The 27774-nt window shown below is 43.2% G+C and overlaps 1 protein-coding gene across 3 annotated transcripts; it reads left to right on the forward strand.

Annotated features, from left to right (window-relative positions):
• MTFP1 (mitochondrial fission process 1) lies at positions 1–27677 on the forward strand. 3 transcript variants are annotated; one of them, XR_003943827.1, is made up of 5 exons: positions 1–254; positions 1282–1409; positions 15917–16149; positions 22714–22999; positions 27519–27677. XR_003943827.1 is itself a non-coding variant. In XM_030219158.1 (4 exons), the coding sequence occupies exons 1-4, from the start codon at positions 209–211 to the stop codon at positions 22790–22792; spliced, it is 486 nt and encodes a 161-aa protein (XP_030075018.1). In that variant the 5' UTR covers positions 1–208; the 3' UTR covers positions 22793–24063. The 3 variants fall into 3 exon arrangements, 1 of the variants encoding a protein (XP_030075018.1); XR_003943826.1 differs by lacking the exon at positions 27519–27677 and adding an exon at positions 23363–24063; XM_030219158.1 differs by lacking the exon at positions 27519–27677 and having other exon boundaries at positions 22714–24063.
• Positions 27678–27774: the final 97 nt, after the last annotated feature.

Below are 27774 nucleotides of genomic sequence, written 5' to 3' on the forward strand. Positions count from 1 at the left end.
CTGGTGGGGAACTGCCCACGTTTTAGTCCAGACAGAACTTTTCTCCATGCATTGCAATTCCTTTTGAATGTTCATCCTCCTCCCTACAAGCTGTGGACAGGATGGACGTTGTAATTTGGTGACGCTCCCTTAGGGCGCAGCCTTGCCTGTCCTTCACGCATACTCTCCAGCTGTCCCGGGCCGGTCGGGTGTGTGCGTAGGGGTCGGCATGGAGGACAGAGACCTGTATAGGGACACGTGGGTTCGATACCTGGGTGAGTGAGTGTGTGGGACGGAATGGGAGTAGGAAGAGAGACCCAGGTCTTCTTTCCCTGCGGGATCCGTCTTTTACCGTGTGTGTTTAGAGAGGAATGTAGAAAGGGACTAAGTTTAACTGTACATTTTGGGAAGAAAGGCTTGTGATTAGGAAACTCTTTCCCCACCACTACCCCGCAGACGTAATCGGATACGGGTATCAGCGAGCAATTAATCATATTGCTGGGGTTTCAAGAATAAAGTATGAAGGCAGGCAAGACCAGAATTCATGACACTTACCTGATTGAAGATGAACGCATGAAATTACAGTGTGACCATTCCCCCCCCCCCCCCCCCCCCCCCCCGTGATAAATCTCACTGCCGAGGCTGCAAGCAGTAATATGAGGAAACCCAGCCTTTTAAAATCCACAGGCCCTAGCTGAGACGCTGGAAATGGTCTCAGGGCACTGCTGTGAGGAAGTTCACACCAGGGGCATATCTGACCTTCAGCGGTAGCGCCGCGGCCATCATCATCATTGCCCACACACACCCCCCACCGCCGCCGACCCTCTCGACCCCCCCACTCGCTCGCCATCGCATACCTGTGCTGGCGGGAAACCCCATCCCCTGCCAGCCGGTCTTCTTCCTTCCTTTCAGGTTTCTGAGTCTGACGTCCTGCACGTCAAACTCAGAAACCTGAAAGGAAAGAAGACTTCGGCTGGCGGGGGATGGGGTCCCCGCCAGCACAGGTAGGTGACGGCGGGCGGGTGGGGGGGTCGAGAGGGTCGTCGGTAGGGGGGTCCAGGGCCCCGTGGCCCATAGCAGCAACGCCCCTGGTTCACAGTGATAGGACACTACTGAGTCTCTGCAGACACTAATCGGGTACCTCATTGTGATATTCCAACCAGCCAGAACTTTCTGGAGGGAGCTGGTCTTTAGTCATGGGTGTGCATTTCGCTCTCCACCTCTCAGTTTGGACTAATCCTCTCCCCCCCTTCCCGCCCCGAGTTTTTCCTGCCTTCATTCAGGCTGTGTCTTCTGTTGCAGGATATGCCAATGAAGTGGGAGAATCCTTCCGAGCCCTCATCCCTGTCTCGCTGGTGTGGGCAAGCTATGGTGTGGCAACAGCATACGTGACAGCAGATGCCATTGATAAGGGAATGAAGGCAGCCGTGGTAAGCACCCCTCCGCCCCTGGGTTCATTTGCGCAGCTGAGCTGACTGGTATCAAAATGGATTTCCAAAATTTATCCTGGGGCTTCCAGCCAGTCAGGTTTTCAGGATATCTGCAATGAATATCCATGAGAGACTCTGGGCAAGTCACTTAACCCTCCATTGCCCCATGCAAGCCGCATTGAGCCTGCCATGAGTGGGAAAGCGCAGGGTACAAATGTAACAAAAATAAATAAATAAATATTTGCATTTATCCAGTGTGTTTTTTTTCTAGTGAAAAATGTGCCGGTACCCAAATGCCAGGCTACCCTTCAGGGATGGGGTGATCACTGAGGGACCCCTGCAACCAGTCACAGAATCTGTTACAAAGGTAGAATTGTTGTGTAGGGCCTGAGCTCTTTCATTAAAACTTAGGGACCATGGGTCAATTTTTAGCAGACAATGAAAAAGGTGCCGGTACTCAGTACCCACAAGCACCCCCACAAAAAAAGCCCTGCATTGATCTCATGCATATTCATTAAGGTTATCCTGAAAACATGACTGGTTGAGGTGACCCAGGAAAAGTTTGGGAAGCCCTGTTCCATATATCTGTCATAGACATTCTGATTGTGCTGACATAGTGTAGGTGTGAATGCAGAGCCTAATAGGAAGAGTAACTTTTTTTTTTGTTAATTCAGGGACCCTTTTACTAAAGCTTAGAATATGCTAAATTTAAACATTTAGCATGCACTGAGCTTTAGTAAAAGAACTCCAAACGGTAACGGAATTCAAACATGCGTGGGATATGCATAAAGGAATCCTGTGCAGCAGGAATGGATCCTCAGAAGCTTAGCTGAAATTGGGTGGCGGAGCAGGTGGGGGGAAGAGGGGTTGGTGGTTGGGAGGCGAGGATATGGGAGGGCAGACTTATACGGTCTGTACCAGAGCCGGTGATGGGAGGCGGGAAATACTGCTGGGCAGACTTATACGGTCTGTGCCCTGAAAAAGACAGGTACAAATTCAAGATATGAGTTTATCTTGGGCAGACTAGATGGACCATGCAGGTCTTTTTCTGCCGTCATCTACTATGTTACTATGTTATTCCTTATATACCAGCTGAAAGCATTCGGGTATTCCCCTGTCCCCAGAGGTTTTACAGTCTAAGTTTGTACTTGAGGCAGTGGAGGGTCAAGTGACTTGCCTAAGTTGCTGCCATGGGATTTGAACTGGGCTCCTTTGGTTCTCAGTCTGCTGCTCTATCCATTAGGCTCCTCCTCTCCCTTTTTGTGACCACATGATGGACTGGGACCATAATGGATTTCTTGGCCACCCCTGAGGAACAGAGCATGTGAGTTTACATTTCATCGAGAGAATATTGGCAGTAGCAAGTTTGCGGGCTCGGTGCCAAAACCTGAACTTAATTCCGTCATCTTCCTCATCCAGCCAGGGTTGGGGGGTGCCACAGAGCCTGGTAGAAGGGGAGGGGAAGTCCCAGTCACCGTGCAGCAGTGTCAGGATTTAGGCTCCTGATTTTAGGGTGTAGAAGGAGCCCTGATGCTTGACCCTCAGCCAAGAATAAGTTGGGAGTGGAGGAGTGGCCTAGTGGTTAGAGTGGTGGACTTTGGTCCTGGGGAACTGGGTTCAGTTCCCACTGCAGGCACAGGCAGCTCCTTGTGACTCTGGGCAAGTCACTTAACCCTCCATTGCCCCAGGTACAAATAAGTACCTAAGCTGCATTGAGCCTGCCATGAGTGGGAAAGTGCGGGGTACAAATAAAAAAAAAATAATAAAAAGGGAGTAAATTGGTTACTGGTGCCAGCTCCCAGTCCTGGTTAAGGAGCACAGGAAGGCGCCAGACTGAACAGAGAACTTTGAATATGTTCTGTAGTTATATAGTTTGCCTCTTAAGGGATCCCTGCAGACCTGGAGGGGATCCTCGCACCCGTGCAGCTCTCTAGTTCATATTGGTGCCAGTCAACCCCTAGTGGTACTTCTGCAGTACTACCAGTAAGAGTCAAGCTGCCAAATAAGGGGCACAGGGAAGATAGAGGCACCAAAAAAGGAAGAGGTGACACAGTGGATTTATACTGAACAGCATCAGGGCTCTCAAAAAAAGAGGGAGAAAGGTAGTGTAGCAACATAGTAAATGATGGCAGATAAAGTCCAGCATGGCCATCCAGTCTGCCCAGAAGGGTGGCCAGGGTTGTACCTGAGACTCCGTGGAGGTTATACCCCCGCCCTTTTGTATTTAAGGTTTAACTGCCACTTCATGCAGGTTATATCCCCCCCCCCCCAAGCCTTTTATTAAAGAGAGAAAGTGATTTATGTTTTGCTTTGAGTAGAATTACTCTGCACTTTTATTCCATCCAACAAGCAGTAGAGACCAGGCAGTGGTATATATTTCACATATATAATGTTTTTTTTAGGGGGGGGGGGGTGGAGGCGTTTCCCAGCATGGGCAGCACTGCTTCCCTGCTCTTCCTGCTAAGGACAAAAAAGGAGATATCCTGAGCAGAGCGGGTACTAGGGTGAGGACAAACAGCTGGAGAGGTCAGGCCATCAAGATCACGGGTGATCATAATTTAAACCCCTAAATATACAATTATTCAATTTCTCAGTTCAATTTTTAATTGTTATTATACATGGATGACTATAAATTGTTACCTTTTTGCCTCTAGCATTCATTTCCCAGCGCTGCGTAACCCTAGTAGCGCTTTAGAAATGTTGAGTAGTAGTAGTAATTACTCAATCCTAATTTTGTTATTGCTACTTAATGTATATTATCCGGTATCACTTTATGTGCTATTAATCACAATAAGTTGTTAGGCCACATTGAACCTGATGTATTTGGATAATGTGGGACATATATGAAATAAATAAATATAATATGTAATGTGGGAGAGAGATCTGTAGATAGAGCAGTGAAGGCTGGGGTGGTTCGACAGACTGTGTGGGGCCTTGGTTTTAGCTGCTCTCATCTACTGTGCAAATTCTAAGGAGTATGTGTTCAGAGGGGGATTAAGAATGGCTTGGCTGGGTTGGAGGGGCATTACATATGGGGGCGAGCACCCCTGGTAGCTGTGAAGGAAAGTCTTTGGCGCCATACCTCTGGTTAGGATGGGTTCTGATTGAGCTGGGAGCCTTCTTTAACTCTCTCATGCCTACCTCTGGTGTCCTTGCTCTAAACAGGAGGCCTCGCAGCCTTCCAGCAACCCCAAGAAAAAAGCTTTGATTCCACTGCTGTGCAGGCGTTGAGGGTTTACCGTCGTGTAGCAGGTAGGGCTGCATGGCGCTAAAAAAATGAATCGTAATTAATTGCGTGATTAAAGGTATGTTATTTATTTATTTTCTTTACCACTGCAGCTCCTTGTGACTCAGGGCAAGTCACTTAACCCTCCAGTGGGGAAAAAATAAACAACATAACTTTAACCGTTGCCGGAGGATGTGGTAACAGCGGTTAGTGTATCTGGGTTTTAAAAAAGTTTGGACAAGTTCCCCGGAGGAAAAGTCTATAACCTGCTATTTAGATGGACATAGGGGAAGCCACTGCTTGCCCTGGGATTGGTAGCATGGAATCTTGCCACTGTTTGGGGTTCCAGAATCTTGTTACTCTTTAGGATTCTGGAATCTTGCTATTCTTTGAGATTCCACATGGAATGTTGCTACTAATGGGGTTTCTGCCAGGTACTTGTGACCTGGTTGGCCGCTGTTAGGAACCAGGATACTGGACCATTGATCTGACCCAGTGTTCTTATGTTCATGTAATTAATCGTGATTACTAATTTTAATCAAAATGCAACCCTAAATAAAGTAAAGAATAAAAAGTAATGAAAAGATAAGAAATACAAAGTGACAGATTACAAATGAAAGAATGTAAAACAGCATGCAGTCTAGCTATTAACGGCTTTACAGTTTTCACAGCCTACTTCAGAAATCCAGCCCTAGTAGCAGGAAATCAGTGTTTATGGGGGATCCTTTGAGCTTTTTTGTGGGGGATAGAGTTCTTGGCTGGCTGTGGAACAGAATTTCTATACAGAGCTTTTTCTCGATCCAGGGGAAACCTACAGAGTTGAGGTTTTCTCCAGACCAACTTGTGTATCTCGGCATTCAGTGAAATATGAGAGTTATGCACGCCGTGTCCTTTCTCCAGCCACAGGGGCAGGTTCTGCTCAGTTTCAAGTCACTGTGGCTCCACTACCGACCTCACAGAGCAGCAGAGTTCAAATCATTAACCATCAGGACAGAAGATTCACTTTTAAATATAGAAAAATAATGGCAGTTAAAGAGCGTACAGACTCCTGAGTATCTGAGGAAATGTATCAGCCCGTCCCTGGCCCCAGTCAGTGCAGAGAACCGCAGAGGTCAGTTCAATGGGTCGAAATCTTTTTCTGGCTTAGGCTGGAGCACTTATAAACAGGGGCGATTTTCAAAAAGCAGTGTATGATGTACCTTGTCTTTGAATGTTATTATTTTTCTCTGGCCACAGCAATCTGTCCAGACTTATCTAATTTTTACCTGGGTAGACATAATCGTGTTTTTGATGGATTCCACATATGCCAGTTTACAGACAACGTAACTGGGTAAATTGCTTTTCAAATTGCTCTTATTAGCACAAAGCGGTTCTGATTATATAGGTGAAAAGCTGCTGCTATATTTCAGAAGTTTAATCATCTCTTTTCAGCAGAGATAAATCTGGTTTCTGATGCTGTTCCCATTTTCAGAAAGAGTATCTCAGTGGAATTATTAGTGCACCGAAGGAGTGTGGAACATCTCAGTTTACTTGCTTTGGAAACATCCTGCCCTTAATGAACTGGGGTGGGGGGGGGGGGGTATTTTTTCATCAAATATTTCTCCTTGCTTTGCTGGGCGGGAACATGTACTGGGGTTTGGCATCATGAGCCTCATTCATGCCAGTCAGTATTTTTCTCCCGTTTTCAGGCACATTTCACTTAATTTTGATTTGATTTATTAACTTGATGTACTGCTTAACACTTTATGAGTTATAAAGTGGTTTACAATAAGATACATAAAACATGTAATCTATTTATACATAAAACATATCAACAGTACATCGTACGTATATTGTTCATAATACATCAGCCGGTCTCAAGTGCGCAAATTTAGGCACCTTATGTATGATTGTGGGTGTATTCGGCAATACTGGTTAGAAATATGGGCGCAACTGGTAGACATCTTTCATCTCCCTGGCGTAATCTCTTATAAATTTGTGATACTCAGAGACCATTGTTTCCGCAGTTTGCTGACTCCTAGTGAAGGGGCTCTGGTTAACACCGTGGTATCCTTAGCGTTGAAGGTCATCTTCTCCCATTGGAAGGCTTTGCAACAGGTTACCTACCAGGAATGGTGAAACGTGTTGCTTCAAATGTATAAATACGAGTTGCACCTTGCTAAGAAATCTCCCCGCTTTGCAGCTTATAGAGAAAAATGGCTACCATTTGCATCTCATTTTAGTGCGTCAGTGATATGTGCAAATTTGGTGTACCTCATGTGCAAATGTTGATGTATATCCCCCAGCCCCCTTTCCCTCTTTTCTTTCTCTCTTCACATAACTGAGCGTTAACCTTGTTACTTATTAGGCCGAGTTCTGGTTTTGCTTCTTACTGCTGTCTGTTGCCATGTTGTGAGCCCTTACTGAACACCAATAAAAGAAATTGAACTGAAAAAAAAAATAATACATCAACCAGCAGATATAAAAATAGAAAACAGTACTTACATTCCAAAATTGTAGGGTTTTTTTTTTTAACCTTTATAAGAACCAGTTTAACTAATGATGCAGTACCAGTAACATAGTAGATGACAGCAGATAAAGACCTGTACGGTCCATCCAGTCTGCCCAACAAGATAAACTCTTTTTATATGGTATGTGATACTTCATATGTACAAGCAAAAGTTTAAAAAACAAACTTTTCAAAGATCCAGCTAGGCTCATATACGGAAAAACAAAATATGAAAGTGCTAAACCCCTGAGGGAGAAATTACATTGGCTTCCACTCAAAGAACGCATCACGTTCAAGATATGTTCTCTAGTTCATAAAATCATCCATGGAAATGCCCCAGCCTACATGTCAGATCTGATAGACCTTCCACCCAGGAACGCTAAAAAGTCATCTCGAACATTCCTTAATCTGCACTACCCCAGTTGTAAAGGCCTAAAATACAAACTAACGCACGCGTCTAACTTCTCCTACCTAAGTACACAGTTATGGAACGCATTGCCGCGCAGCTTAAAAACTACATATGAACTAACCAACTTTCGCAAATCCCTGAAGACCCACCTATTCAACAAGGCATACCAATAAGAGCAGCAACTATAAAGTAACACATCGCAACCTTACCTATTATCTACAATGTTCTTGCTTATGTCTACGTGTATGAATTTCGATGACGCTATTTCTATGACATCTCCACCTTACCTATTATCAGCAGTGTTTTCTACTTGTATTTACTAATTTAAATTCCGATGATACTACTTTTTATGTAACACTAACCATTATCTCCTAATCTACTATCTACTAATAACATCACATTGTAAGCCACATTGAGCCTGCAAAGAGGTGGGAAAATGTGGGATAAAATGCAATAAATAAAATAAATATTATGCAAGGAATTCCACAAAGATGGTCCAATATAACAAAAAAACAATCTGTTTCTTGAAGTCAATTTAACCACATTTAACGACAGAAATTGAAGTAGGCCTCGCCGAGAAGATCTCAACGGACGATGATACATTTGTTTACACAGAATTTCTGAAGGGTATTTTGGAACACCCATGCCAAAAGCCTTAAAGACCAAACACAAAATCTTGAATGGAATTTGAGCAGAATTAGTAACCAATGTAATTCCTTTACGACAGGAGTAACCTGATCAAACTTTTTCACTCCTGTCACAAGATGCGCAGCTGTATTTCAAACCAGCTGGACTCTTTTCAAACTAGTCTTGATAGTACTTTGAAACAAGTAATTACAGTAATCTAATCTACTTGTTACCAAGAGTATGAACTATTTTAACTAAGTTGGATCTATTCCTTGAGAGGAAGCAACTTCTCTTGCACTCTTGTTGGAATCTCCAAAAATTTGGATTTACGAGGTACCCACATGACACAAGTTTTTTCTGCATTCACAATTAAATTACGATCATTCTACCATTTATCAAGTAAAATCAACTTACAATTAAGATCAGACATTGCATTAGACTGGTCATCCTTCATAAAAGCCAAAAATTGAATATCATCTGCAAAGAAGTGAAATTTAAATTTCCAACTTTCATGGAGCTTAGCCAGGGGTGCAAGATACAAATTGAAAAGCATTGGTGAAAGTAATGAGCCTTGAGGTGTTGTCTAAGAGGTTATTTCTTGACGCCAACACACAGATTGCGCCCGATTAGAGAAATAAGACCGGAACCATTCCAAAACTGGGCTAGATGGACCTTTGGTCTGTCCCAGTGTGGTGGTTTCAGATGTGACACAGTAATGAAAGCAGTGCTCAGGTCTAACTGAATCCAAAGAGCTTCATAGGCCTGATCACCCATGACCAATACATCGTTAATTATAGACAACAAAAGAGATTCTTTGCTATGATGGTTTCTATATCCTGACTGGCAACTTATGTAAAATTAGATTTTTCTCCACAAAATCTGACAGCCGTTCGAGAACAACTCTTTCTAACACTAGTCAGTAAAGACAAACTAGAAATTGGATGGTAACTAAAATATCCACTTGTTCTGCCCCCGTTTGCATGGAGGCAGGCTGTTTGTTGTTTTTGTATATATATGTTAAGCATTGTCTGTAACAGATTACACTGCCTGTACCTTTAATTAAGGCTGTACCCTTGAGCTACAAATTCCTGTAGTTCTCTTTAATAGGCTCTTCCAGAGCACATGTCCCAGATCCCTGTGTCTTATGGAACTCTTTCTATTGGCTTGTCTTGTTCTCTGTGCATGCTGGACTAATTGTTGTCATCCCCCTTTCGGGTCTTCAAGAGTTAGTCTGCAGCATATCTCCTCCGTGAACTGAAACTGCCTATGCTGTATTTTGCTGACTGACCCTCTTCAAGGTACTGTGACGCTATCAAGATTGCACCAATGTAATATTTATTTATTACATTTGTATCCCACCTCTTTGCAGGCTCGATGTGGCTTACAATTCATCGTGGATACTGGAAATAGAAGAGTATACATTTGGTTTTACAGAAAGCTTTGGGTACATGATGGTGAAATACATGATAGTGTTAGAGCAAAGACATTAAAGAGCATAAAGAACATTTCTGGATATCTTAAAGGATGAACAATTACACGTGTTGATCTTTGTGGTAGATTCTGTTGAAGCAGTTTGCGGAAGTTGGTCATTTCATAGACCGTTTTCAGGTTGCGTGGCAGCGCGTTCCAGAGCTGCGTGCTCATAAAGGAAAAGGTAGATGCGTGCATTAATTTGTATTTCAAACCTTTACACATGGGAGGATGAAGATTGAGGAATGTGCGAGAGGATTTTTTCGCGTTTCTGGGTGGTAGTTCTATTAGGTCTGATATATAGGCTGGGGCGTCACCATGGATGATTTTATGGACCAAGGTACAGAGTTTGAACGTGATGCGTTCTTTGAGTGGGAGCCAGTGTAGTTTTTCGCGTAGGGGTTTTGCGCTTTCATATTTTGGTTTGCTGAATATAAGTCTGGCTGCTGTGTTCTGGGCTGTCTTGAGTTTTTTTTGAGTATTTGCTCTTTGCAGCCGGCATAGAGTGAGTTACAATAGTCCAAATGACTAAGTACCAATGATTGTACCAGGTTGCGGAAGACATTCCTTGGGAAAAATGGTCTGACTCTTTTTAATTTCCACATTGAGTTAAACATCTTTTTAGTTATGTTTTTCGCATGATTCGCAAGTGTTAGGTGTTGGTCAATGGTGACTCCGAGAATTTTTAGGGTGTCCGAAACTGGTAGACTTAGTTTAGGTGTGTTGATGGTGGTAAATTCCTTCTTGTTGTATTGCGAGGTGAGTACTAGGCATTGGGGTTTTTTTGCATTTAGTTTCAGTTGAAATGCATGTGCCCAGGAATTCATAATATGTAGGCTTTGGTTGATTTCATAGGAGATTTCTCTTAGATCATGTTTGAATGGGATAAAGATCGTTACATCATCAGCGTATATATATGGGTTTAGATTCTGATTCGATAGTAGTTTAGCTAAGTATATAATAGTATAAAGAGCACCTCTATTCAGCGTGTTGTTGGATCACTCCTAGATTCTGCCTTGCATGGAGAGAGAGCTGGTGGAGAACAGACTCCCAGTTTGCAAGGGCAAAAGCTGTTATCCAGTACAGCTCAACTATAAGTTATTTTTCCTTGTTTGATTTCTGCATTAAAGAAACTGTTTGGTTCAAGAGTTCTTTTAATTTGTCAGGAACCTTACTATTCTGAAGAGATAAATTAACCAAACAAGCAAGTAGTGGCAAGAACATCTTACTATATTGAATAGAAAAAGAAAAGGGATAAAAATCCAACACTGCTGATGAAGAATGTAAATTTTGAAGGTGTTGGGCTACTGCTGAGTCGGTAACTGCTTGAAATTGGGACCAGCATTCCCCAAGGAATTTAAAGGTAAATTTCATCTGGACGTCTATCACCCAAAATGTTAAATCGGCCAATGTACTAACCAAAAAGTCTGCAAATCTAGAACAAGTCAACTGGTTGTTCTCAAGTGGAAAATCTAGAAGATGTCAATCCTTGAACTATTTTGAAAAGATGATGATGGGGGTTGTTTTTGTGCATTAGCTAATCTGTAGTTAATATAACCCTTTTACTTCACAAAACCTCAGAATACTAAAACTTAGTTTTGGCTTTACATTTATTTTTTCAGGTCTTGGGAAAGTGCCTTATAACATTTGCGTTCCAACTGGCGCAATTGGCCTCTCAAAAGAAACAGCCCTTGATGTCACCATTTGTTTAATTGAAAAGAAGAGCGAGTAACTGCCCGAATCTCCAATAGTTCACCTGCTGCATCTTTTAAAAGCCCATCTGTCCACTCCTTCTTCCAGTTCAAAAGCCAATAAAGTTTGTGAATGTGGAACTACTATATCATTTAAGTCTACCTCCAATAAGTGCCTTTTTAAAACAGGTTTCCTAATTTTCTTTACATTTAAGCCAAATTTAGGCAAATGTTTCTCAATTTTCAAACACCACGGAATACAAAACCGATCAGACCATGCTCCAGAGTCCCAGCTATTACTTAAAGCTTGGGACACAAAATTTAGATCTAAGATATTTCCATGCTAATGCGTAGGAGAACTCACCATCTGCTTAAAGCCACAATTCTCTATAGATTCCACAAATAGTACAAACATGCTGTTTTCCTTAGCACTGAGAGGCATGTTAAAATCTCCTAAAATCAACAATTTCTTTGAATTGATTTTCAGTCTGCCTTTGAATTATATCAGTGAATATGTATCCCCAGCTGAAGTTTCAGGTGTACAATAAACTAATTAAAATATAGAACCCACAAAGAGTTTTAGACACTACTAAAAACCTAGCTCTTCAAAAAGGCCTACCCCAAGGACCCCACGTAACCCTCTTCACCTACCAACACAGCACGACTATGATCGCACAGGACAACACGCAATCTTCATCCCTTCCAACCCTCCACCTATACCTCATACGATCACTAGACAACTTTGTATTTGTTAACCACCGACTGGGCAAACGCGTTTGACGGTACTATGTAAGTCACATTGAGCCTGCAAATAGGTGGGAAAATGCAACAAACAAATAATAAGCATTCAACAGATGAGAGATCATTTGTTATAATTTGTGGAAAACACTTCAGCAGTTGATGTTTTCCTTTAGGTATTTCTATACCACCTTCCGTGAGTCACATCAAAGCAGTTTATAACATTAAAGAATATAGTTCAGTCCCCCCCCCGGTGACCTGAGCCGGGACCCTGCTTTCACTGCCTTTGTTTCTGCATTGTTTGAGGGGTTGCCTTTGTTTTCCGTATTATCCAACTTTTCATTTATTCGATAACGGGTCGGTCCCGTTTTGGTCGTATAATCGAGACTTTACTGTATCTAATTTAGTGAATCAGAACTTCAGTTTAAAATAGGATAGCAAAAGAGACTTAGGCAACAACAAAACACAGCAAAACAAACTCATAAAAAGTATTATTATTATTACTAGGTGTATACTCCGTTCTCTACCAGACCAACTGCGAACCCTTCATATACGCAGAAAAAGTTAGATTAATGTTCAACAATTTGAACAAGCACCACCCTTAAAAATAAAAAACAACATGAGAATACACGGTAAACAAATCAACAAGGTGGATACAACTCCGTGTTTACATCATCAAGTATTTTTACCCCATAACCCCCCTCCCTCCCCCCCCACCTCATCCCATCCCTCCCTCTCTTAATAACACTGTCCGCTATATAGATATTCTAGCGGAACAACTTACAGAGTAACATCAATTGTGCATCCAGGACCAAAACTATGTAACCCCAGTAACTCCCTCCCTCTCTCCCCTAGTGACCTTCTCAACTTACCCCTAAAGCAACAATATTATCCACTAGTAAAAAAGGCCCGTTTCTGACACAAATGAAACGAGCGCTAGCAAGGGTTTCCTCGGAGTGTGTATGTTTGGGAGAGTGTATGTGAGAGTGACTGCTTGAGAGTCAGAGTGAAAGTGTGAGTGTGTGTGTGTGAGAGAGAGAGTTAGTCTGGGTGTGAGTGTGTTTGTGAGAGAGTGTGTGTGTGAGAATGAGAGTGTGTGCAAGTGTGTATGTGAGACACAGTGTGAGAGAGAGTGTGTGTGTGTGGGCGAGAGAGAGAGTGTGTGCGAGACACAGATTCTCTGTGAGAGTGAGTGTATGAGACCAAGCGAGTGTGTGAGTGACTGTGTGGCACATAGAGAGTGAATGTGATACAGTGTGAGACAGAATGTGTGAGAGTCAGAAAGACATTGTATATGAGAGAGAGAGTGTGAGCCCTGCCCTCCCAATCCATGCCCATCTGTCCCCTGACCCCTCCATTCATCCTTTTCCAGCAATTCCCCTCTCTCCCTGAGCCCTGCCCTCCCAATCCATGCTCCTCTGTCACCTGCCCCCTCCATTCATCCCTATCCAGCAATTCCCCTCTCTCCCTGAGCCCTGCCCTCCCAATCCATGCCCATCCATGCTCCTCTGTCCCCTGCCGCCTCCATTCATCCTTTTCCAGCAAGTCCCCTCTCTCCCTTCCATGACCCCCCCTCGCATCCATGCTTCTCTCTCTCCCATGTCCCAGCCTGGCCCGCCCTCTTCTCCCCCCCCCCCCCCCCTTCGCATCCATGCTGTCGTTTCTCCCCTGCCCTCCCGATCCCATTGTTCAACTTTACTGCCCACCCTCTTCTCTCCCCCCAACATCCCTTTTTTTTTTTCTTCTTTTTAAATTTACCTGCGTGGCGGTTCCGGCAGCGCAGCGTCAGGGAAGGAGGCGGCGCTCCCGACGTCTAGCCTTCCCTTCGCTGTGTTCCGCCTTCTTCTGACGTCATCCTTGACGTCAGAAGAAGGCGGAACACAGCGAAGGGAAGGCTAGAGACGTCGGGAGCGCCGCCTCCTTCCCTGACGCTGCGCTGCCGGAATTGTTTGGTTTTTTTTCCGCCCTCGACATCATGACGTTTGACGCGAGGGCGGGGCAGAGACGGCTGGGTGGCTTCACACCATGAATCCACGAACCCTACAGCCAGGGAGTGTTTGAGTGACTTCAGAACGTTGTCTTCAGAACGTTCACGGTGCGTTTTATTATATTAGAAGATATGAGTACATTCCATACTCAGAACAAGTAGAGGAGTGTGGTAGCCGTGTTAGTCCACTCTTAAGGTGGACTCAGAACAAGAAATCACTCATAATTGCGGAAAAATATATCACAGTTGGTCACCTATCCCCTCCCAATTTCTCATACACAAAACTCTCCTCATCAATACCCCTTGAGGTCTGGGCGCTGATGACCTCCTGGAGTGACGAAGAAGAATTATTTCACCTACTTAACAACTCCCCCTTCCCCCCTACATCCATTACGTGTAAGAAAAAGTTAGATTAAAGAAATGAGCTAGTGAGAGCATCTGTTGAGGAACCTGCATCTGTCTATCCATTCTTGCAAAAAAGAAGATATGCGTGTGCCCCGATGTGAACCTTTTACTGATGCATCCACACACATTTTAGTGTGTGTCCCATGAGGATGCTGCCATGTCCTGGAGAGCGGTTGTTTGTGATTACTGTGCAGTGATTGTGTTTGTTTGTTTTTTTTATCCACTATGGTGCCTTAACCGTTTGAGCATTAATCTTTTGTGTTGAAAATATACACTACAAAGCTTCTTGGTGGTGAAGATGAATATTTACATCGCATAGCCCCTGACGCAGCCTCCTTGTGGGCGAAACACGGCCTGTGTCGGGCATTGCATTAGGTTGAAGCTCTACAATAAAGATTTGTTTGCATCTGCTCTGTTTGTTTCCACATTGGAGTTTGCGGATCGGCTGCCTTGTTGCTTCTTGAGCTCAGGGAGGAAGGGCAGTCAGACCTGCTGGGAACAGGGGAAAAGAATTAACCTACGCTGACAGGAGCGATGGGGTTTACTTTCAGCCCCAGTTGGGTTGGCATGATTGGCTTTTTCATACTTCGTGAAAAGGGAGGTGGGGAAGCTGGCAAGTTGCATATAGGGCAGTGCCTGGATTTCGGCTTCCTTCTTTTCCTTTACTGCCAGGTGGTGACTCACTCAGTGCGATAATGATGGGACCTGGGAGGGAGGCTTGGCATAGCTAGAGTGTCTGACAAGGACCAGCTGGTCAGTGAGAGATCACAGATCTAGAAACCCCAGGGAACCTGTTAGTGGTGCCTGGAGGGGCAGGGGCAGATGATGATGTGTTGGTCCTCTTAGCCTTATGCTGTCTGAATGAACATGAGCCAGCCCTGTTTAATAAAGGGAGGACAGAGAGGAACAGGGACACTGAGCCAGCACTATGTGATACACAAGGAAAGGGGTGAGATGACTGCCACAAATGTGCCTGTGTACGATGCATGTCTCAATTTGTCATATCCCTTCCTCAATAACTGTAATCCAGTCAGTGCAGTAGGAGCTGTAGACCAGGGGCCACGTAACAGGGTTTTTCCAGAAACCCTGCATTTATGGACTTTTAAATCCAGCCACTGGGCGTCATCGTTACACGATGATGGACTGGCTTCCCCTTCCCTCTGTCCCTCACTGCCGCCGCAGCAGCATCCCCGGCTGAGCTGGGAATTGACCCAGGTCCGTGTTACAGCCCTGTGAGATAGTTACCTCGCAGACTGACAGAACAGTGGAGGGTTTTTAAGCCTGTAAAACTGCCTTGTTTCCTGAAGTGTATTTCTTTTAGTGGCCAGCAGATGGTGCATGTTTTATGTTAAAGCTGGTATTGAAAAGTGAATGCTCCGAGGGTTTGTTTCCTGTGCGGGTTTGTCACTGTAAGAGCACTCACTCACTTAAACTTTGGTCTCCGTGTTGTTTTGCTTAATGGACAGACTCACACTCAGGACTCAGAGAGGAAGAAGCGAGTGACCGTTGCAGTGGTGGACACGTTTGTCTGGCAGGCCCTGGCATCTGTGGCTATACCAGGCTTTACCATTAACCGTATCTGTGCCGCTTCCCTCTACCTCATGGGCAAAACAACACGCTGGCCCCTCCCTGTACGCAAGTGGACGACCACAGCTGTTGGACTGTCTGCCATCCCCTTCATCGTCAAGCCCATCGACAGGTAAGGAGGGGGTGATGTTTCAGACTTAAGGGGTTATTAATACTCCACCTGCTGTAGTGCGTGTGGCCAGTGGCTTCTCAGCTCTGCCTGGCCCCGTCTCATCTGAAAATGCACAAAAAAAAGAAAGAATAAATCTTCTAAAGAACAGAGCAGTTTGGAGAAGGTCCAACAAAGTGAAGTCACAAAACCTTATCTTGTAAAAGATATGTTTTAGTAGTTCCAACAATAATAATTCCAAAGTGGAGGAGTGGCCTAGTGGTTAGGGTGGTGGACTTTGGTCCTGGGGAACTGAGTTCAGTGCTGTACTTTGGATTCTCTAGCCAATTTATGTGTTTTTATCATCAGTGGCTGTGATATCTTGTTTGACTCCTGAAGCAGGCGCGATTAACACCGAAATGCAGGACTGCATCGAGTCTTTGGAACTGTTTTTTGAATGAGCCTACTGTTTGGACAGATATTTGGTCTACCCCCTACCTCTTTTCCTTTTATCCAGTAAAGGTGTCAACATAAATTTTGTAGAGAGATTATTTGTAGTAATCCAACCCACCAACAATAGCCAGTGCATCACCGTACAGACTGTCAGCAGTGACTTCGAACCCAAATAGAACACAAAGGAATCCTGTTTGGAAGGAATGGATCCAAAGAAGTTTAGCGAAGATTAGGTAGCAACACCGCTAATTTGGGAAGCAAAGCCAATGCTGGGCAAGACTTCTATGGTCTGTGCCCTGTTCGTGGCTAAATAGATTTGGATGGGTTGCAGTGGAGCTTTTCAGGGGCTTCGACAACTTAAGAAATTTAGGCTAGTGCCAGGCAGACTTCTATGGTCTGTACCCTGAAAATGGCAAGGACAAATCAAGATTAGGTATGCATATGTTGTATCACCTCATACCTTATGTAATGGGTTTATCTTGTTGGGCAGACTGGATGGACCGTGCAGGTCTTTATCTTCTGTCATCTACTATGTTAGATCTGAACAAAATTTATGTGATACCTTTCCTGGATTGCATGTCTCTTAACGCAGGCATCACCACCGAAATATAGCCGTGTTAAGTCTGATCCCTCATGCCTCTAGACCTATAGTTGAGCGAGATCTCTTTGGAATGATTATTGTTGAACTATTAAACATATATTTTACGAGATCAGGTTTTGTGACTTCACTTTGTTGGACTTCTCCTTACTGCTCTGTTCGTCATCTGATGGGTTTCCTTTTGGCACAGAGTTCTTTTCCTTTTCCCTGCTTTAAGAAAGGTTTCAGGTAACCCAAGAGACGTTATTTAAATAAAACAAAATGCAACACACGTCAGATTCTGTCTAGGTGTCACACTGAAGATTTTGCTAGAGGCGAGAGGAAACCTCCTGGGGAAATACAGGAGAAAATTGAAAGATTGTTGATGTCTCTTGGAATCTGGTGTGTGGGGGGGGGGGAGGGGGGAAACTTCTACCCCCTTTGACATCAACTTCGTGTTCCGGGGCAGGGAACCAGCAGAGCCGACAGACACGTCACTGCCCAGCGCACCCCCCTTGCTCGGAGGAGGGGGTGCTCCGTCCTGAGTGGCTATCTTGTCCTTCTTCATCAATACTTTACGTCTAACTTGCTTTTATGTTGCTTCTTATTTTTTTCATTTGGATCTTTTTTTCCATATCCTGAAAGGTGTTCTTTTGGCTCTAATAGCCTCTTTCACTTCTCAGTTTAACCATGCTGGATGTTGTTTGTTCTTCTTTCCACCTTTACTAATACGTGGAATACATTTGGTCTGGGCTTCCAAATTGGTATTTGTAAACAACATCCATGCTTGATTTAAAATCCTAACCTTTGCAGCTGAGCCTTTCAGGTGTTTTCTTTAACCATACATGTTACATCTTATGAACTTCAGAAGGAAACTCTCTTTGACACAATGCATGTACTATGACAAGTGTTAGCAGTAAATTTGAGACTGAGATCATACACCACACACCCTGGCTTAGGAGTGAGGTTCATTTATGTCAAGGTATATGCAAACTAACCCATTGGTAGATATTACCCCACATCAGGTCATGTGCTACAGAGCTAGACTAATACCTGAATTTGGATTTAATTAGAGTCTCTATTATCTGATGTAACTCTCCTCTTTGAGAAGTTTCTATCCATTGATGGAGTATCTTAGATTGCAACTGGCCATCAACGGTCTATATTTGATGTTTTGTTTATGGCTTTGTAAATCTTTTCTATTGTTTATTTACTGTTGGCCACATTGAACTCGAGTACAGTCAGGATAATGTGGGGTATAAATGTCTAGATAAATAAATGTAAATGGGACTGACAGGTAGTTGGATAACTGAAAAGTTGGATAATACAGAAAAAGTGGAGAAAGGCATATTGAATGCATGTTTCAAAAGAGGAAGCAGTAACTAGACAAGCTTTATGTGGCCTTGAATCTTACCTAGCACTGCTGCCTTTTAACTAAACACGACGCTAGGAAAGAAAGAATTCCGAATTTGTCTCATTAACGATGCTGTGACGTCACCTAGGTATGTCTGATAATCCAGAATGTCAGATAAGTGAGACTCCACTGTACTCTCCTTTGCAAATCCATGTTGAAGGCTAGTTACAATTCATGTAGTCTTGGTAGACCCTTCCCTACCGGGAGTATCAGTGAGGAGAAGCAGGATTTGAAGTCTGGCTTTCATGATTCTCGGCTGACTGTTCTAAATCTTTACGCCTCTTTGCTATGCCATGTGTCAGTACCACGACTGCCCTGTGAGGAAAGGCTGAAGCGGCTAGGGCTTCAGCTTGGGGAAATATGATAGAGGTCTATAAAATAATGAGTGGAGTGGAATGGGTAGACGTGAATCGTTTGTTTACTCTTTTCAAAAATACTAGAACTAGGGGGCACGCGATTAAGCTACAATGTAGTACATTTAAAACGAATCGGAGAAAATGTTTCTTCACTCAACGTGTAATTAAACCCTGGAATTCATTGCCAGAGAATGTAGTGAAGGCGGTTAGCTTAGCGGGGTTTAAAAAAGGTTTGGACAGCTTCCTAAAGGAAAAGTCCATAGAGCATTATTAAAACGGACTTGGGGCACCTCAACTACTTATTTCTGGGATAAGACGCGGTCCCAGTTCCAATAGATCAGAATGTAATGAATTTGTCGACACATACCTTTACTTCGACTGAAATTTCTCTGCTTTCCAAAGGCCTTTCATATGTACCTGTTCAATTTTTCAATAATTTTCAATTTAGAATTGACCTTGAAAAATTCATTCGTACTTTGCAACTCAAGATCTTTTTCAATGACAAGGCCAGACATGATTCCTCTTCCCGAGTTAAAGATAAATCCCAATGGATCCCGCCCATCCCGACCGATCCCATAGTATCAGTGTTTAAACAGCTAGTTTTAAGAGATGTGGGTCGGTTACACAACACCAACAATAATAAATCACACCGTTTTCATGATAACCTGACCCGAGATGAACGTAAAGCCCTCCAATCGTTGAGAAAAAACACTGATATTGTATTTAAACGGGCCGATAAAGGCGGGGCCACTGTAATTTTGGACAGATCTCAATATATAACTGAGATCCATTCACAATTGGCCGATACGACATCGTACGTTAAATTAGATCAGGATCCCACAAAACAGCTCCAAGAACACATACTGGCAATAACCACAAGGGCGGAGGAAGCAGGATTTCTAAACAAGGAGTTCAATTATTTGAACAGGCGGTTCCCTATCGTTCCAATTCTTTATACATTACCGAAAGTCCATAAAGACATAAGTAACCCTCCAGGAAGACCGATAATGTCTTCCCGTGGCTCACTGCTTGAACCCTTGTCCCAATATGTAGATACGTTCCTTCAAGACGTGGTGAAAAAAACTCCCACATACATTAAGGACACTACACACTTTCTCAATATATTGCAGGATATACAGTTACCAGATTCACATATTATTATGGCAACCTTTGACATAAAATCTCTATATACTATGATTCCTCAAAACGAATTGTTAGAAGTTATTGGTGAAACCTTAAACAATCGTCCCAGTCCACATCAAGTCCCCACTGATTTTTTGTGTAAACTGGCAGAAATAGCATTATGCAGTAATTTTTTCTGCTTTCAAAATGAGTTATACAAACAAAAATCTGGGGTGGCTATGGGAGCGACATTCGCTCCCACTCTAGCCAATCTTTTTATGGCTCAGTTTGAAGATAAATGGTTGGCTAGATCTCCTTACAATGACATGCTAGGGACATGGAAACGATACATTGACGATATATTCATTGTGTGGTATGGTAGTATTGAACAATTACAGTCATTTCATAGTTGGCTGAATCAATGTCATGCCAGAATCCAATTTACTTTAACGTGGTCAGAATCCAAGATACATTTTCTTGATGTTGAGATTCTCCTTGCAGAGAAGCAATTCATTACCAATGTATTTGTTAAAAGCACTGACCGGAACACTTTTTTAGAATACAGTAGTTGCCATCCCAAAGCATTAAAACGAAGTCTTCCATTTTCTCAGTTTCTCCGCTTCAAGCGGATTTGTACTACAGATGCCGATTACAAGGCACATTCTGAATCTTTTGGTTCTAAATTGCTGCAGAGAAATTATCCACACAAAACCATCAAGAGAGCCTACACCAGAGCCAAGTACAACAACAGAGAATTATTGCTCCAATCTCCACCACGGACACAACATGATGGACAAATTATGACTTTTGTGACAAGATACACTCCGGGTGGAGAGGCTACTGCTGCTATTATTCGCCGCCATTGGGACATCATTAAAGCACACCCAGTGTTCACAAATTACAACATCAGGACGGCATTCTCACGTTCCAAAAATCTGAAAGAAATTTTAAGTCCAGCGGTTTTACCTATGGTTCCCATTGACAACGCAGGCAACTTTGGCCACTTTAAATGCATGAAACCTCGTTGTAAAACATGCCCCACAACCATTGAAGGGACAGATTTCGTCTGTAACGGCAGGAGTTATAAATTAAAGTGCAGAACTACATGCCGATCCACGGGCATCATTTACTACATCAAATGTCCATGCGACAAATATTATATTGGGAAATCAATGAGGTCATTACATGAGAGACTGATTGAACACCGTTCACGAATTACTGCACAAAATTTTGGAGCACCTATGGTACAACATTGGACATCGCAAAATCATACCATCGAAGATCTTAAATGTATGGTGATTGAACAAGTGATTCCCTCCACTAGAGGAGGTGATTTAAACAGAAAAATTTTACAGCGTGAAACCTTTTGGATTTTTACACTGGATACTATAGAACCAAGGGGTTTGAACACTTACACACAGTGGAGTTGTTTTTTCTAACATAATATTCCCCTTTTGATATAAGAAGTGAGCAATTCAGTTCTTGTCTCTGGTTGTATGGTTTATAATAAACACGTACACTGGTTTTTGAATATTCCCATATCAGTTCTAGAGTTATCAATAGGCACTAAGTTTAACATAATTTTTTTCAATGTTTTTCAATTTTCTCCATTTCCTAATATATAGAAAAATCTTTTGATATGTTAAAACTTTTGCCACAAACAAATGGTCAATTAAGGAGTGTTTGCTCGAGACATACAAGATGAATATCAACAGTGGCAGTTTTCTATACTAGTCTCAGACAGGGCTTTTATTTAGTTAGAAGACTGTGTTAAGGAATTTTATTTTGAAGCTAGCTTCATAACTAGCTGGCACGGCTGAGCACTAACAAAAAGACGCCGTGGCCATTTTTGAGAGAGACAGAGTAATGCTGCAGTTGCACTTGAGACTGTTACTTGGTAAGCTAACAGCAATTTTATTTAGAATACAAGTAATTATACAACTAATATGCCTTTTAGAACAATTTTGTAAGTAACTTTGTGCTGCATCTTGTTTTTGGTTTTAGAACTGGTGACTCCCCCTTGAAAAAGTAGCCACGAAACGGGGACCTGTCAGGGTTTTAAGAGCACCAACTTGTTCAAGCTAAGTGCTGCATAAAATTAGATGATAGCATATTGATAAACAGAAATATATCTTCATATATAAGATTAGCAAAGGGTGGTGGAGGTTCAGTCAATGATTAGACAATACACACAGATAATACACCCAGTCATTGGGTGAAAAATCAAATAATCTTTATCGTGTGTTACATATGAGACTACTCCACTCTCAATAAGCTGAAGAAGCAATACACTTGTATTCATGTGTGTTTAAATATTTTGTTATATTTTGATGCTCGACAGAGCACAGGCACAATTGTTTATTTCTGGGATAAGCAGCATAAAATGTATTGAACTTTTTGGGGATCTTGCCAGGTATTTGTGACCTGGATTGGCCACTGTTGGAAACAGGATGCAGGGCTTGATGGACCTTTGGTGTGGCAATACTTATGTACTTATGCACTTTGTCAACAGTGGTTTTACTTCTGATTTTACCTATCAGGTTTCAGATTGTCCTCACCCCAGCGCTCCCCACATAGCATTAACTCTTGCCTGCTGATAAAATGTTCTGACATGGTACTTGGGGTGCTGCCTTCAGCCCTTAAACTGTTTTCTATCTTTGTTACAGGTCTGTGGATTTGCTTCTCGACGCCAGCCTTCGCAAACTGTACAGCAGTGATGAGAAACCCAGCGGCCCCCCTCAGTGACATCCTCCAGCTGCCAGTTTGTGCTATGCGGAAAGAGAAGCTAGAGATGAGGCTGTTAACTGGTTAACTCTTTTCTCAACCCCTTTGGCACTTTGCAGCTGCTGCACAAAAAGCAGCCCAGACTTTCCTTTCAAATATAAAACATTAATTACATACGGAAGAAGACCGCAGTTGGAAAGAATCAAAGTATCCGTTGGAATTATTCAGGTACTCTCACAGTCCTCAGCTCTGGTTTTTATACTGAGGGTGATTTCTCTAAACACAACTTGATTATGAGATTTGTTGATTCGTTTCACTTAATGTAAGAAGGGATTTTTAGGAACTGTAATTTAGCAGACATACTGTGATTGATTCATAGCCAAGATCTGTTATATCGGACACTACTGCCAGTAAGCAGCATCTCGTCTTACTTTGCTGAGATCAGAAACTCGCCTAATTATAGTAGGTAGGTTCTTGAACCATTGGAGCAGCGACAGATCCACCTCTCTTCACCAAATTATGCAAATTGCTACAGACTGGCTGTCGGATTAACTGTATACCATTCTCCCCCTCGCTGTCTCCATTCTCTAGAAATAGTCCTTGTAGTTTTTGAGGTGGCCAGGAGAGACGGACCCCCCCTTGCTGACTGTTACTTTAACTACCTCAGACAGCCAGACCGTGAAAAGAATCTGCAGAAGTATAATGAGTTCATGGTGACAAAACAGAAAGCTCAGGACCTGCTCTGAAGCTCTCACAGTTCTGCTGTCTTGGCAGCTTACAGATACATTGACTTAAATGCTTAGACATTAATAACGTGAAGACAAGAGCCCCCGAGTCCTAAAGACAGGGAGAGACTGTCCCCGGCCTTATCATGAAGGAAGGATCAATATGATAAAATTAGTAGAAAGTCAGGCAATTCCGGTAGCGGAATCAGGAAGGCGGGGCCGGTGTTAAATATGCTGCATCCTGGGACAAACATTTTGGAGGGGGCTCGAAAGCCAACTAGCCAGCTGTATCTCCTTCAGCCTCAGACATTTTGGGACCCTGTTCCCAGGGCAGTTGGGCTGTTTGCACCACCCTCCCAATGCTGGCCCTACAGGTAACGTGTTAAGGAAGCAGTGTACCTGGGAATAGAGGCAGCCCCCGCTTCTGTGGTCCTAAATGACATTGGAGTGTCTACTATCCACAGGAGGTATAAATTCTTCACATTAAGTCAAGGGAGTGGTTGTAAATATCTGTATTATGTTGTACTGTAACAAACTATGGGAACTATAATAAAATCAGAAAAGAAGGATCCTGGAGCTGTGTCTTTTTTTTAACATAAAATGAGGAGTAAAGTTACATCCAGGAGCTCAGCAGCTGGCCTTGGCCCTCTGGAGCAGGTGACGTTGGCTGTCTTAGGAAGAGCAAAGGATCCTACGACTGATTGAGAGCAAGAGAGAAAGTCCTTCCAGAAGAAGGGTGTGACTAACTGTGCCATAAATCACAGAGAGGAAAGTCCATTTGTCAGTATTAGTGATGATATAAAGACTTGACTAGAAATGGCATCCATAATAATCACAGGTCAATATCCAACCAAAGCGTGTTGGGGTTCACTGTGCCCTGTCCTCTCTACTCTGGGAACTGGCAGGATAACAATAGAGGGTGACATAAACACCAGAGAGGTGAAATGGGATCTTCTCATGCTACACGAACTTCATGTTAATGTTTGTGGACAAAGGGCTTTTAATTTGTATATTTAAATTTCCCTGTTGCGAGGTGTTCAGCTCTGTGGATGTGAAGACAGATTCTCTCTGGTCTCATGGCAGCTCTCCTTTTTAGGGACACTCCTATCCTCATTTTAGAGAGGTCTATAAAATCCTGAGTGGAACAGGTAGATGTGAATCACTTGCTTACTGTTTCCAAAAATACAAGGACTAGGGCGCATGCAATGAAACTACTAAGTAGTGAATTTAAAGCAAATTGGAGAAAATATTTCTTCACTCAACATGTAATTAAACTCTGGAAGTTGTTGCCAGAGAATGTGGTAAAAGCAGTTAGCTTAGCAGGGTTTAAAAAAGGTTTGGCCCCATTCCTAAAAGAAAAGTCCATAAACCATTATTAAGATGGACTTGAGAAAATCCACTTGTTATTCCTGGCATAAGCAGTATAAAATCTGTTTTACCCTTTTGGGACCATGCCAGGAAACAGAATACTGGGCTTAATGAACCTTTGGTCTGACCCAGTATGGCAACGCTTATGTTCTTATGAAAAGAACCACCAAGTTCTTTTTTTTATGTAACCTGTAACTGAAGGTGTAAATACCCTCACAGAAGGAAATAAAAATGGATGCAGAGGGCAACAGGGTACATAACAATGTTTATTTTAGCTGGGAGGTGATAGAATTAGTTGTACCTAGAGCAGTGGGCCAGGTCTACTGATAATTAAATTCTTGTATTAATGGACTCAGGCCCTCCAAGGAGGCAGCAGCAACAGACACCTGTTCAGGCTCAGACAGTGACCTAGAGAAGAGAAATAAAGAGGTAAATCTTTATAAAGCAGCAAGAATCAGAATGGATCAGCATGTCAGCTCGTGTACCGTCACCCACCCATACCTGTCCAGAATCCAGCCTGTGTGGCTCCTATCTCATCTGTATCCCTCCACCTTACTCCCTCTGTGCATTTACATTTTTTTGGGGGGGGGACGGGGGGGGGGGGACGACATTTTTGTCCCACCTTCCCACTGTTCTCAACCCCTGCCGCAATCCCACATAGCTGTACTGCCTGCCTCGCTTTCCTGTTCCGACACATGCTCTGTTTTAGTGAAATTGAGCATGTGCAAAGCTCACACATGCTCAATTCCACTAAAACTGAGCCTGTATGTGGGGGAGGGGGGAAGCAGGATAGGCAACGTGATGCCGAATAGCGCCATAGGAAAGCTTATGCAGGGATTAGGGACCCTCGCCAGCCAAACCAGCAGACTTTGGGGGGCCCCAAACAACCTTTCTGAAAAGGTTGTTCTTGATGGATGTGGATACTGTTTGATCAAGTAAATGCAACCACATTCAACAAACACCATCTTTTTGTCCAAAAGGAGGTCATAGGGTGTGGGTGGGAAGCACAGGGAGAGATTCTGGCCCCATGGGGAAGAAGGTAAGAGAGAGGGGAGGGATAGGGAGACAGAAGAGATGTTGGGCATGGAGGGAGAAGGGGTAGAAACACAGGGGTAATACTGGATTGGGGGGGGGGGGGGGGTCAGGGACACAGAGGAGTAATTCTGACCGGAGGGACATAAGAGGGGGAAATGCCGGATAGGGCAAGACATACAAAGGGGAATATAGTAGAATTGGAAAAGGTACAGCGAAGGGCGACGAAAATGATAGTGGGGATGGGACGACTTTCCTATGAAGAGAGGCTGAGAAGGCTAGGGCTTTTCAGCTTGGAGAAGAGACGGCTGAGGGGAGATATGATAGAAGTGTATAAAATAATGAGTGGAATGGATCGGGTGGATGTGAAGCGACTTCACGCTATCCAAAAATACTAGGACTAGAGGGCATGAGTTGAAGCTACAGTGTGGTAAATTTAAAACGAATCGGAGAAAATTTTTCTTCACCCAACGTGTAATTAGACTCTGGAATTCGTTGCCGGAGAACGTGGTACGGGCGGTTAGCTTGACGGAGTTTAAAAAGGGGTTAGATAGATTCCTAAAGGACAAGTCCATAGACCGCTATTAAATGGACTTGGAAAAATTCCGCATTTTTAGGTATAACTTGTCTGGAATGTTTTTACGTTTGGGGAGCGTGCCAGGTGCCCTTGACCTGGATTGGCCACTGTCGGTGACAGGATGCTGGGCTAGATGGACCTTTGGTCTTTCCCAGTATGGCACTACTTATGTACTTATGTACAAAGGGGAAATGCTGAACATAAGGGCTGAATCGGGACACTGAGAGCAGATGCTGAAAATGGAGGAAGGTGAAGGACAGGGACCCAGAGGGGAGATGTTAGGATGGATGAGGATGGTGGACATGGAGTGAGAAAAAAAATGTCAAATAAACTGACCACAGCAAAGACAAGAAAACAAACAGATGCAAAAAAGGGACACTGGGACCAAAGGGAACAGAAAAATGAAATGCTCAGACAACAAAGGTAGAACAAAGTATTTTATTCTGAATTTATTAATTGGAATATTTCAGCTTTTGGAAATGCACATTTCTGATATTTTGCATTTTAGTTTCACTTTCTCTAGTTCTGTTGTATGCCGAGTCAGACTTCTTCAGGTTTTCCGTTTTCTTTTTTCCCCTTTATATTGATCCCTGGTCCCTTTTGATACATTTGTTGTTGCATCTGTTTTTCATGAGTGACCACAGTGCGGTATTCTAGGAGGTGGTATCTGCATTGAGATCTTGTTTTGTTTTTTTTCCACTAGGTAGTGTATTGGTGCTTTAAGGTCCAGTGTAGTATTTACAGTGCTGCCTTTTCACACATGAGGTTGTAGGCTCTTCGTGTCCTGGGAGTTAGTGCTGTTATGACATGTGTGTTGTATAAAGGTGTGGTTTGGATTTTAAAACATTCAGAGTGTTGGGATCAACTTTATGATCCATTGCACGATTCCAGGCCCTCTTGCCGGGCCCACTCTGTTTCTAGAGGACAGTGCTTTGATGGTATAGTAAGGTCTCGAGAATGATGTGCAAGCTAAAGTTCAGGAAATGGAGCTTCATGTTATCTTTGAATTCAATCTAAGAATTCTTTTTTTTTTTTCTGGTGGCAGGCCGAGGGAGAATATTGGGTTGCAGTCAGCACCCCCCACTAATTTTTGAAAAGTTGGCTCCTATGCATCACACAATGGGATACCTGCAAACGAGCCTTCTCCGGCGTAGCCTCCACACTCTGGAATGCATTGCCTGAAAGGCTCCGCTTAACAAGACTCTCTCTCTCTACTTCAGGAAGCAGGTGAAAGCTTGGCTCATCCACTAGGCCTTTAACCGAAGAAGTAAATGACACCAGCTGCAGGACATGTTTACCCA

Source organism: Microcaecilia unicolor, chromosome 11, assembly GCF_901765095.1.
Source record: "Microcaecilia unicolor chromosome 11, aMicUni1.1, whole genome shotgun sequence".
Taxonomy (NCBI): domain Eukaryota; kingdom Metazoa; phylum Chordata; class Amphibia; order Gymnophiona; family Siphonopidae; genus Microcaecilia; species Microcaecilia unicolor.